This window comes from Medicago sativa, chromosome 3 (assembly GCF_051527215.1).
Source record: "Medicago sativa cultivar Bolivia chromosome 3, Bolivia_mono, whole genome shotgun sequence".
Lineage (NCBI taxonomy): Eukaryota > Viridiplantae > Streptophyta > Magnoliopsida > Fabales > Fabaceae > Medicago > Medicago sativa.
In genome coordinates this window covers 54,136,792-54,148,663 of record NC_140751.1, presented here as the reverse complement: position 1 = coordinate 54,148,663, position 11,872 = coordinate 54,136,792, and the positions used below count along the sequence as shown (strand labels likewise).

The window sequence follows — 11,872 nt, the reverse complement described above, 5'->3', positions numbered from 1 at the left end:
GTTTGCACACTCTTCAATTTGGTGGATGATATTTGATGACGACTGATTAGGACTATATGTAGTGGGTGGAATTAAAGGGAGTTTCATTGGTAGAGGAGTGTTACATTATTTTGTCCAATTTTGTGGATTTTTCGGAGGAAAAATATGGAAAAATGTGTGATATCTTATTTGGCTCTCTGTAGTATGGTCAATTTGGTTACGTAGGAATGGAGTTATTTTTTAAGGTTCAGCCACTTTGGTGGAAAAGACCGTCAAGCACGTTAAAGTTGTAAGATGTGTCTTTATTTTTCAGATTGATTGTGTAATCCATTGTATTTTCTGTATGTAATTTTGCTAAATGAATGTAACAATTGCAAGGGTTTGATGCATATATATTGGAGAAGGATTCTATGAATTGGTTACTAATATTTTACTAGCAGAGGATATTGTAGGAAGTTGTGTTATTATTATTTTGAAGAAGGTGGCATGTTATTGTTATGAAGTGGATTTATTGATATGGCTTATTGGTATGTTTTTGTTTGCTACGAACTGTGTTATGCAATGTTAAAAAGTCTCACATCAAACAAAAGATCACATGAACATGTGTTATAAGTGAGGGCATGTTCAGATTATCTTTTATTCGATGTGAGACTCTTTAACTTGAAAGTATGTATAGTTGTGTTTGCAAAGAAAACATTCAAAGGTGTGAATAAGAATTTTGGAACAAAGTACTTAGAAGAGGAAGTTGTGTAGTTTGAAAGCAGAGGGTGTTTCCTATTTGGTAGTACTTAGTGTATGTGCGCTAGAGTATTGATGTATTAAAACATATTTCATATTTCATATGTGTAAGGGGAATATCGTCTTCAACTTGGTAAGACTTTCGAGCACATGATTTGGCGGGTCATTTACAACCTTTTATAGAAGATTGGTAGTTGTTGTATGCTATGATGCTGAGTTTGGACCTTTTTTTTTTTTTTTGTGATGGATGGGGTTTGAACCCCGGACCTTGCATATATTATGCATTGTCCATATTGACTGAGCTAAGCTCACGAGGACAGTCTGGACCTTGTTTGTTGTAAGGGTTGAGTATATGTTGTCAGTGGCGGAGCCCTTCATGGGCTAGGGTGGGTCACGGCCCACCCCGGAAAAATTAAAAAATTAACGACCATAGGTCTATATTGCGAGATTTTATACAATTTTGTGTCGGTTTTAGGTTTCGGTTTATCCAAATTCTCGCAAAGTGGTGTAGTGGCCCACCTGAAAAATTTAAACAATTTAATTATAGGTCTATTTTGCGAGACTTTAAACAATTTTTCAACGGTTAATTTTAGTGGCCCACCCGAGCTTTTTTTTTTCTGGCTCCGCCACTGTATGATGTACTCCTTTTAATAAATTTATTTTCTTATCCAAAACCAAATATATTTGGAGATATATTAATTAAGTGGAAGATTATGTTGTAATAATTTATATAATTATATATTGCGAAATTTCAATTTCAACAAATACACGTAACAAACTTGACAATAATGACTTCATACATAACATAATTTTTAACATAAATTTAACATAAGTAACAACTCGTGTTTAGTTTGCAAAAGGTCTACTCAACCTAGTACAACTTTATTTTCTCATCACTAAAGTCCTTAACTTAGCGATTTTCAGGTTCCACAATTATTCTTCATTAGATTTGCACGGAAAATCCTCCAATAAGTCTTTGGAGGCATCATGCTAATACAACTTATCCACGCTATTTACTAGCTGCAATAATTGATGGAAAATATAATATGTTATTATAGAAAAATGTAAAATAGTAAAAGCATATAATGAGTCAAAACTAGCCCATCAACCCATAAATGATGGAGTGAGAGTTCAAATCCACATTCCTAAATTGGCCCGCAACCACACCCATTTTAATTGATTGATAATCGGGCAGACTAAAAATATATTTAACCCTACTTTAAAATCTCACCAATATCATTGAGTAATTTTCGGCTTCCGGTAACAGTATTAGGACCATCCTTTTTTATCCAAGGGTATTTTGCATGGAAAGTCCTCCAATCAACTTGTGACACTACAGTAATAAAAAGAGAAATTTATAGATGTAAAAGCTTAATAGAAAGTTGAAAATATGAAAAGGACTATTTTTGTAAAAATATTAAGATTTCAGGCAAATTTAAAAGTCAAGAGTGTACATATATAACTTATATTACAAGCAAACTCCAAGAGGTCAAGGATACATAACAATAGTTTCAAAACAAAGAATTTTCTGCCAAAACAAAAATAGATCAATTTTTTTTAAAAAAAAAGGTATTTTGTGTATGTAATGGACTAATAAGTAATAACCTGATGGGATAAAGTTCTCCTTTTCAGCTCCGGAAGAAATTTCAGAGGGTTCATCTAGCAAGTCAAACACAAAGTGGTCAATATCATTTTGCATTAAAGAGAAAATAAAACAAATTTGTACCAACAAGCTAATAAACAATAACCTGATGGGATAAAATTCTCCTTTTCAGTTCCAGTTGAAATTTCAATGGGTCCATCTAGCAAGCCAAACACGAAGTGGTCAATATCATTTCACATTAAAGGTAATATTAAATAAATTTGTACAATCAAGCTAATAAGTAATAACCTGATGGGATAAAATTCTCCCTTTCAGTTCGAGTTGAAATTTCAATGGGTCCATCTAGCAAGCCAAACACGAAGTGGTCAATATCATTTCACATTAAAGGTAATATTAAATAAATTTGTACAATCAAGCTAATAAGTAATAACCTGATGGGATAAAATTCTCCCTTTCAGTTCGAGTTGAAATTTCAACGGGTCCATCTAGCAAGCCAAACACGAAGTGGTCAATATCATTTCACATTAAAGATAAAATAAAATAAATTTGTACAATCAAGCTAATAAGTAATATTAGAAATCGTGGTTGGGCCTAACACAACCCCACAAAACCGGCTTGTGAGGTGAGGATTGCCCCCACTTATAAACAAATTGTCAGGCCAACTCCTAACCGATGTGGGACTCTTAACACACCCCCTCACGCTCAAACACACCCCCTCACGCTCAGGATTAGACATACATCTGAAGCGTGAACATAAATGACGGGTGGCCCGATAACGGAAACCTGACAACAAGTGGCCCATAATCGTGAAGAGGCTCTGATACCATATTAGAAATTGTGGTTGGGCCTAACACAACCCCACAAAACCGGCTTGTGAGGTGATGATTGCCCCCACTTATAAACAAATTGTCAGGCTAACTCCTAACCGATGTGGGACTCTTAACAAGTAATAACCTGATGGGATAAAATTCTCGTTTTCAGTTCTAGTTGAAATTTCAATGGGTCCATCTAGCAAGTCAAACATGAAGTTGTCAATATCATTTCACATTAAAGATAAAATAAAATAAATTTGTACCATCAAGCTAATAAGTAATAACCTGATGGGATAAAATTGTCCTTTTCAGTTCTAGTTGAAATTTCAATGGGTCCATCTAACAAACCAAACACGAAGTGGTCAATATCATTTCTCATTAAAAATAATAGAAAATAAAGTATTACTATCAAGCTAATAAGTAATAACATGATGGCATAAAACTCTTCTTTTTAGTTCCACTTGAAATTTCAATGGGTCCATCTAGTAAGCCAAACATGCAGTTGTCAATATCATTTTAAATTAAAAACAAAATAAAATATATTCATTTTATTTTACCTATTATATAATCAAATATTACCTATCACATTATGAACAATAGAGATTCTAATAATGGTGAACAAAATTTATTGCATCCTTGATGTGTTAGAGAAGGTGATACATTAGTACAATATAGCAACTTAGGAGTTAATTTTTTTAGCAAGCAACTTAAGAGTTATAAAAGCTAAAAGCTATTTTTTAAAAAGAAGCGGTAAAAAAAAAACCCTTTTTTTGTGTCTGGGGTTCGAACCTCAAACCTTGCATAGATTATGCATTGTCAAACTGAACTAAGCTCACATAGACAAACAACAACCAAAAACCCTTCTAGTGAGACTTTATATGTATTGAGTATAATTTTTCTTGATTTATTTTGCTTATAAATATGAACGGAGTATAATTGATCTTAATGTGTTTTCAGAAATAAAATACCAATAAAAGCCAACAAAACACATAATTCAACAGTTAATCAACATATTTTACTGGTGGTATTTTCTTAAAGTTTTAACTTATAGTATAACTATGTTTATTATTATAAGACCTCTTTCCGAACAAAATGTTATGTATTTTTAGAGTTCTGGGACAAGGGTTTTACTTGTTTTATGCTTGGGCCAGAGGTGATTATAATAAAAATGATATTGTAACCGAGAGAAGAAACAAGGGTTTATTGTATAAAAAAGGGTCTTTTTGTGATCAATAAGAAACAAAGGTCTAGAATTTTTTTTTGAAAGAAGGGTTTAGATTCTTATAACTCGATAGCCTTGTTTCTACTCAGAATTTAGATAACCACACTCACCCATGAGGGTGTACACACCATATCCAAATCTTCCCAAGTTATTAACACATTTTAAAAAGCAAAGTGACTAATATCAATATAATTGAAAAAAATAAATAAACAATTAATTAATATTATATGTAGTTTCATAACAAAGTGTTTTGAATCCATGACGTATCACCACAATTTAGACCCTGAGAAATCATAATATTATCCTCCTTACCGTTATGTCGAGCATCCTTGTATTCTAAGCCCTTTTGGTTTTCTGGTGCCTCATCTGCATTAAAACCAAATAGATAAGAAAAAGTGAATAATTTATTGTTCTATTCTAAGTTGTGTGTGTAGACACAGTTCACTATCAATATAAAGATTTTAATATTGTTAACTAATTTGGAAATTTTTATAGTTATAAAGTTTGATAAATCATAACTAATAAAATAATATACACTTTTATCCCAAGTCTCAATCCTCAACCATAACTTTTTAATAACTATGATTTCCTAGCATTTCAACTTGCATATTTCAATTTGTAAGATTTTAAGATAACCAATAAATATGCAAGGATCATTCTTTTTAATATAAATTGTCAAGTTAAAAACATAAATATTATTAGGGTTAATATATGTACGTCTTGTGTGGGGGGTCTTTTGGTTATTAATATATGTGCTATTTCGAAAAAACAATTATATAAATATGATTAATGAACAAATCAATGGATAATATCATATGAACTTAAATTACTAATTATATTCGGTTCAAATACCAACTATTTAATTCTTAACAATACCCCTAAAAAAATTAACATTACTAATTCTTAATTTCTTTTAACATTACTAGCTACTTAATTAAGCTTGTAACATAAAAACTACTCAAAGTCAAATCCAAAGCAACTAACGTTATGAAGGTCATGATGTGCCGCTACTATTTAGACCTATAGAAATAACTGTATTATCCTCCTTACCAGTTCTGAGAACCTTCTTCACTTTATCTATGCTATTTTGTTCTTCTTGTAACCAAGCTGCAATATCAATTGAAAAAAGTAAAAAATATATACAATCTAAGTATAAATACACTATTCACATAATTATTTTATATATTACTAGCTAATCATAAATTTTTAGATAATTATAAAGTTTGGCTAGTTGACTACCATTCAATAAATCCTTAAAAACGTAAGACACCTCGTCATTGAAATTGTAAAAATATTTACATAATAAGTGTACCAAGTTAAACTTATAAAAAAACTACCTCTAAAAATAACAAGATATATTATCACACACTCCTTAAAAAAAGAAAAGAAGAAGATATATTATCTCTCACACACACACACACCCACACACACACACAGATATATATATATATATATATATATATATATATATATATATATATATATGGGTTTGCTAACTTAAGATTATCTACTTATTAATAAGAAATTGTAAGACAGTTTGGGATACATCATTAAATATTTATAAGATGTTTTTAGCTTATTTTCACAGCTAAAAAATGAATTAACTTTATGTTAAAGTGTATAATAGAAATAACTTATTTAAAGGTATTATAGATAAGAGTTTATGAAATCCAATTAGGTTAATCTGATGGTGTTGACTTTGGACCTTGTTTTAGTTTGTTTGTATAGCTGCAAATGGCATCATTTTGTTTGTAAAGTGGGGGCATGTGTTGATTATCTTTATCAAAGATAATCTATTAATAAATTTCATTTTCTATAGAAAAAAATGTATTTATAATCATATTTATTTCATGAAAACATAAGATGGAGTGTATTATTTTAAAGCACTGCTTTATCTTTTCCTAATTAATTAAAGTAATATTTTTGAAAAAAAATGAGCCGATGCGATATGAGTTTGATTTCTTGAATTTTCACGCCAAACTAATGATATAGTACGACAGTTATCTAAAAGAAAAAACCCAACTTTTTACAAACACTTCTAAATAACACAACAACTCTTGGATTAACATTACGGAAACAACTATAGAGAAAAGCGACTCACCACTTAACTCGAGATAAGTATGAGGTTCAGGAGGACAGTTGTGATCAACTGTAATATTGTATATACAAAATAACATAAGTTAGATATGAATAAAACCTTTTAGATATTAGAAATATTGTGAATAAATATCATGTCTTACACATTATACTATAATATAATGCTAATCCTATGTAAGAATCCTTAACCACAACTTTAATAAAATTACGTGGCACTTCGCTTCTCACAATATCGCAATAATAACTTTGATATAATATCTTTTAAAAAAATGATATACTATCATTTTAACTTTTTATAGCTCAGTTTATGATTAATAAAATAAAAGTTAAATATCCACCGATATCTAATAGAAAAATATAATAATCATTCATGAAAAAGTTAATGATTAATATTATACACACACGAATTACTAGTTATTATTTTTTGACTTAAAATACTAATTATAGTTAGTTGAAATATCAATGATTAAATTGTTAACTTTATAAAGTACTCAATCTAGCTAGTAATAAAACAAATACTAAATTAAGAAAAGTTAATTGTAAAACAATATTATCAAGACCATTTTGTGTAACTACTATTTGAAACATGATAAATTATTGTATTATCATTCTTACCCGTTGATGCATCCTTCACATAATCCATACTCTTTTGGTCATCCAGTGTTGAATCTAAAATAACATTAAATAATTAAAAAGTTCAAAAAGATATAAATAATAATATTCGTGTGTATATATACATATGTGTGTAATTTAATTATATACATTCTTGATATACAGAATTTAAATATTGTTATACCCATCCATGTTACCATATTCTTTCCACAAATTATTTAAGATAGATCTTAAACACAAGATATAGTTGATAAAAAAATTGACTTTGTTTTATTTTGAGTAATAAAAATATCTTATACATAAGAGATTATATGATAAGTGGTTATGATATAAGCTTCAAATTAAGTGTTATATCCAAATATGTTCTTTGTATATTAGGATTGAGTACCCCTATATTGTGTTTATTGTTATATTTTATTTGTTATTCAAAAAATATAAATCTTGTTATAACTATACTTTTTTCGTGAAAAAAATGTCACAACATGTATTTTGTCAAAGCAGTGATTTATGTTTCCTAAATTAACCAAAGTAATATTTGTTACAGAAATTGAGCACATGCCACATGTGTTTGATTTGTTGTGTTTTTTTGCCAAACCAATGGCATAGTATTGCAGTGCTTTAAAATAAAAACTTAAATATTTCTACAAATAATTCTAAATAACACTAAAATTCTTGGATGTTTATTACTTAAAAATTATACATTTGATACTTTGTAATTGAAATTGTAAAAATATTTACATTTGAAAGTTTATCGAAGTTAAAATTATAATATATCTACCTCTAAGAGTATATTTACTATGCACAAATATTTAACATCCTTCAAAAAAAAAAAAAATTTAACAACTGTTAAATTTTTATGATGAATTAACCTTGTTTATTTTTTTTCACAAAATAAGAGCATTAATATTTACAATTGGGATATATTTTAGTTTATAATTTTTATAATCATCTTTTCGCAAATTAAATTAAATATGAAGTATATTTATTTTTGTAAATATTTATTGTGCACCATGATGATTCCATATTTGGTGCAGAACATTATAGTTACTTGATGGCTTCACGATAGTGTACTTGAATATATAAATTTTTGTTCTTTTAGTTTTATTGTACACTTGCACAATGACATCAATTTGGCTTCTTTATTAAATCGTATACAACCCTCTTAATAAGAAACTTTTTTCATGGGGGAAATTTAGTTGTTTACTATATAAAACATTTTTGATTTATCAAAGATTATCTACTAACTTATGCCTTTCGAGCCTATTTAGGAGAACCTATGAAATGGTCATAAGTTTTTTTTAACCCTTTGCCATAACAAAGTTCTTTATAAGATAGCTATAAACAAAACATATAGTTTATAAGAAAACATTTTAATTTAATTTTATATTATGTAAAAGAAATATCTTATTCATAAGAAACTATATGATAAGTGCTTATTATATAAGCTTTAAATTAAGTTCTATATCTAATGTGAAATGATATTTGAACAACCATTTTTTGACAACTTTTGTGACAACTATCTATTTCATACTCACATTAAATTTTTACTTTCTCTCTAGCTAGTATTTTGGTTTTTGTGTCAATACTTCAGTTTCCTTGTATTGTAAAATTTTCGTTGTCTAAAAAGTTGTCATTTAAATGAATGTTCAAATAACACAGCTCATATCTAATTACGGCCTTGCTATATTAGGTTTGTCTATACAAGTACGAGTACCCCCTATAATGAGTTTATTATTATATTTCATTTGTTATTCAAAAGAGATAAATGTAGTTATTACCATACCTATTTCATAGAAATATATGATAACATATATTATGTCAAAACATGTTTTTTGTTTTTTAAATTAATTTAAAGTTATATTTGTTACGAAAATTGGACAAATGTCACATGTGTTTTATTACTTGTGTTCTATCTCTAAACGTTTGGCATATTATATCAATGCTTTAAAATAAAAATTTAAAACTTTCTACAAATTATTCTAAATAATAGTAAAATTAGTGAATTTTCACTACTTAAAAAACAACAATAGGTTAAAATGACTCACCACTTAACTCAAGATAAGTATCAGGTCCAGGTGGACATTCAGCTGTATATAGTATGTATAAAAAAAATCATCAATGATATAAAAAAAATAAAAAATTTAAGATATGAATAAACTCTTTATGATACATAAGAGTGTTTGGCCCCAATTTAATAAAATTATGAAGAACTTCGCCTCTTCCAAAGTATCACTAATAACTATGACTTTGTTGGTAAGGAAAAAATAATGGTTTACTAGTATTTAACTTTCATTGCTCAATTTGTACTATATTAAGGTAAAAATTCAATATGCAAAAATATCTAACTTATCTAAACTGGATAATTAGTTTGAACATGAAATAAAGTGAAAAATATAATATTCATTGATCAAAAAAGTTAATGATTAATATTATACATTCTTTTATTATTAATTATTATTTTTTAATTTAAATTACTAATTGCAAAACAATGTTACCAAGTCCATGATGTCTAACTACTATTTAGAACATGGAAAATCACTGTATTATTATCCTTACCAATTGATGCAGTCTTCACAAAATCATTGCTCTTTTGGTCATCTAGTGTTGAATCTACAATAACATTAAACAATTGAAAAAATTCAATAATATATATGCATACATATGTGTGAATTATTTATATATACTCACAATATAATGAATTTAAACATTGCTATACATATTCATAAATTATTATATAATTTTAAATTTGGACTAATAATGACTTCCTTAAATTTTTTACATAAAATTCTTTGTAGTTGAAATTGTAAAAATATTTACATCCAAAAGTTTATCAAAGTTAAAATAATAACATATATACGGATAAAATTATATTTATTACAAAATTAACAATTAATTAGAAAATTGTAGATATACATTTAACAATTGTTAAGTTTTTCTGATGAACTCACTTATTTTATTCATAAAATTATAAGCATCAACACTTAATTACATCTAATTTTTTTGTAACCAATGGCTTGACTTGGTGTAAATTTGGAAGGAATTATTACAATATATGTCAAAGTATAGTGATATTTGTAACCCATACTTTTGGTGAAAATTGTTGAAATTCAAATGTGAATCATTAGTCTCACTTCGACAATGACTAAGCTAAATGAAATATTTATATAAAAAAAAACTCATATTTCCAGTGGTTGAAAATTTTGGATAGAGATGTGGTGTTAAAGTTTCTTAGTGGTTATTCCTGGTGATTTCATGGCTCACCAACAATTTATGTTTGGTGTAAAATAATATAGTATAGTTACTTATGTAGTTATGATATTGTATAATTTTAAGTCTTGTTGTTTTATTTTCTTTCAAAAAGTGAAAATGAAATTGTTTTTCTCCGTAATAAAACCATGTACATCACACTTTCTATAAACAATAACAAGTATAAAAAAAATTAATTGATTTTCATCACTTATGAAAAAATCTAAAGGGTTAGAATATGACTCACCATGGATAGAGGGATCAGCGCGCATATTATAAGCTAAAACATGAGAAGAGAGAAGAACAAAAACACCAAGACCAAGGAGCATATATGAATTTGAATAAACCATTTTGCTTCTTGGAGAATGAAAATGCAATGTTTGATAAATAATATGTAGTCTCTATATATAGGGTTACAAGATGACTTGTTTATGAAGCCAAGAGTCAATTTAAATTAGTTAAATTAAACAAATGTGACCATATAAACTTCTAAAGAAAATGTACATATTAATATTAAAAACACAATAATTATTTATATATTTTATTTAGAATTTTAAAATTTATATATTCGACGGCATAGGTTTCTTTTTCTAAAATTAAAAATGAAATATAGCTGTAAATTGTTCATACGTTTTCAATATTTTAAGTTAACTTGGGTATCTATTAGCACTTCACAACGAATGTGGCCATATCAACTTCTTAAGAAAATATTCATATTAATATTAAGCATACAATAATTATCTATATTATTTATTTGGAGTTTTAAAATGTGTGTCTTTAAAGGCCTAGTTTTTTTTCCCTCATTTAAAAATGAAATCTAGCTATAATAAGTTCATAGAGTTTTATTGTTGTAGGTTAATTGGGGTATCTATTAGCACTTCACAACGAAATTCTTTAATATTTCCTGAATTATGGTGTGTGGACAATGATATATTAAATAATCAAGTACACTAATATTAATGTTGACATTTAAATTGTTGATTTAATTGCTGATGTATCATGTATACTGTCGAAACTCATTTTATTTTAGTCTAAGCTAAAGATAATCCTAGGAATCAAAGGCCGAAAATGTAACGCCCACACTAAACGTATCTAGAAATTTTAGCATGTGCATTATCTTTAATACTGGATACATTAAATTTTGCAACTTGAGTCTTTGAATGGATAAATAAATACAACAAATAATGTTCGTACAACTAATAATACAACCCTACACATCCGATACATAGAATGCACGCACATGAATCCATAACAAAACCCTGCAACCGGTATGAACGAGCACTTGCTGAGTATCCATTCGGTCACATGCTGCAACATCCTGCTAAACCAACCTGCTGATATGAAACAAAATAAGGATTGGGATGAGACATAATGTCTCAGTGAGTTCTAGCTAATCCTAGGCTATGGGCAACCTCGGGGAAACCTATGGTCACCACGTGTCTACAACACAACCATTCGGTTGATTATACGTGTGTGGAACATGCATACCTAGACGGTCGTCCATACTAGGGCCGTCATAAGGTTCTACGTATCATAGGCTACAAGTCTTGTCATATAGATATT

General features: G+C 28.1%; 1 protein-coding gene across 31 annotated transcripts; it reads right to left on the bottom strand.

Moving 5' to 3' along the window:
- Nucleotides 1-1,496: 1,496 nt before the first annotated feature.
- LOC146938374 (nodulin-25) lies at nucleotides 1,497-10,687 on the bottom strand. Of its 31 annotated transcripts, XM_085752318.1 has the most exons (15): nucleotides 10,557-10,687; nucleotides 9,620-9,673; nucleotides 9,109-9,150; nucleotides 7,067-7,120; nucleotides 6,456-6,503; nucleotides 5,405-5,461; nucleotides 4,667-4,720; nucleotides 3,418-3,471; nucleotides 3,275-3,328; nucleotides 2,752-2,805; nucleotides 2,609-2,662; nucleotides 2,466-2,519; nucleotides 2,323-2,376; nucleotides 1,949-2,050; nucleotides 1,497-1,737 (listed from the first exon to the last, which is right to left on the bottom strand). In XM_085752318.1, the coding sequence occupies exons 1-15, from the start codon at nucleotides 10,657-10,659 to the stop codon at nucleotides 1,727-1,729; spliced, it is 849 nt and encodes a 282-aa protein (XP_085608444.1). In that variant the 5' UTR covers nucleotides 10,660-10,687; the 3' UTR covers nucleotides 1,497-1,726. The 31 variants fall into 31 exon arrangements, with proteins under 31 accessions (XP_085608444.1, XP_085608450.1, XP_085608447.1 ...); XM_085752324.1 differs by lacking the exon at nucleotides 2,466-2,519; XM_085752321.1 differs by lacking the exon at nucleotides 2,609-2,662.
- Nucleotides 10,688-11,872: the final 1,185 nt, after the last annotated feature.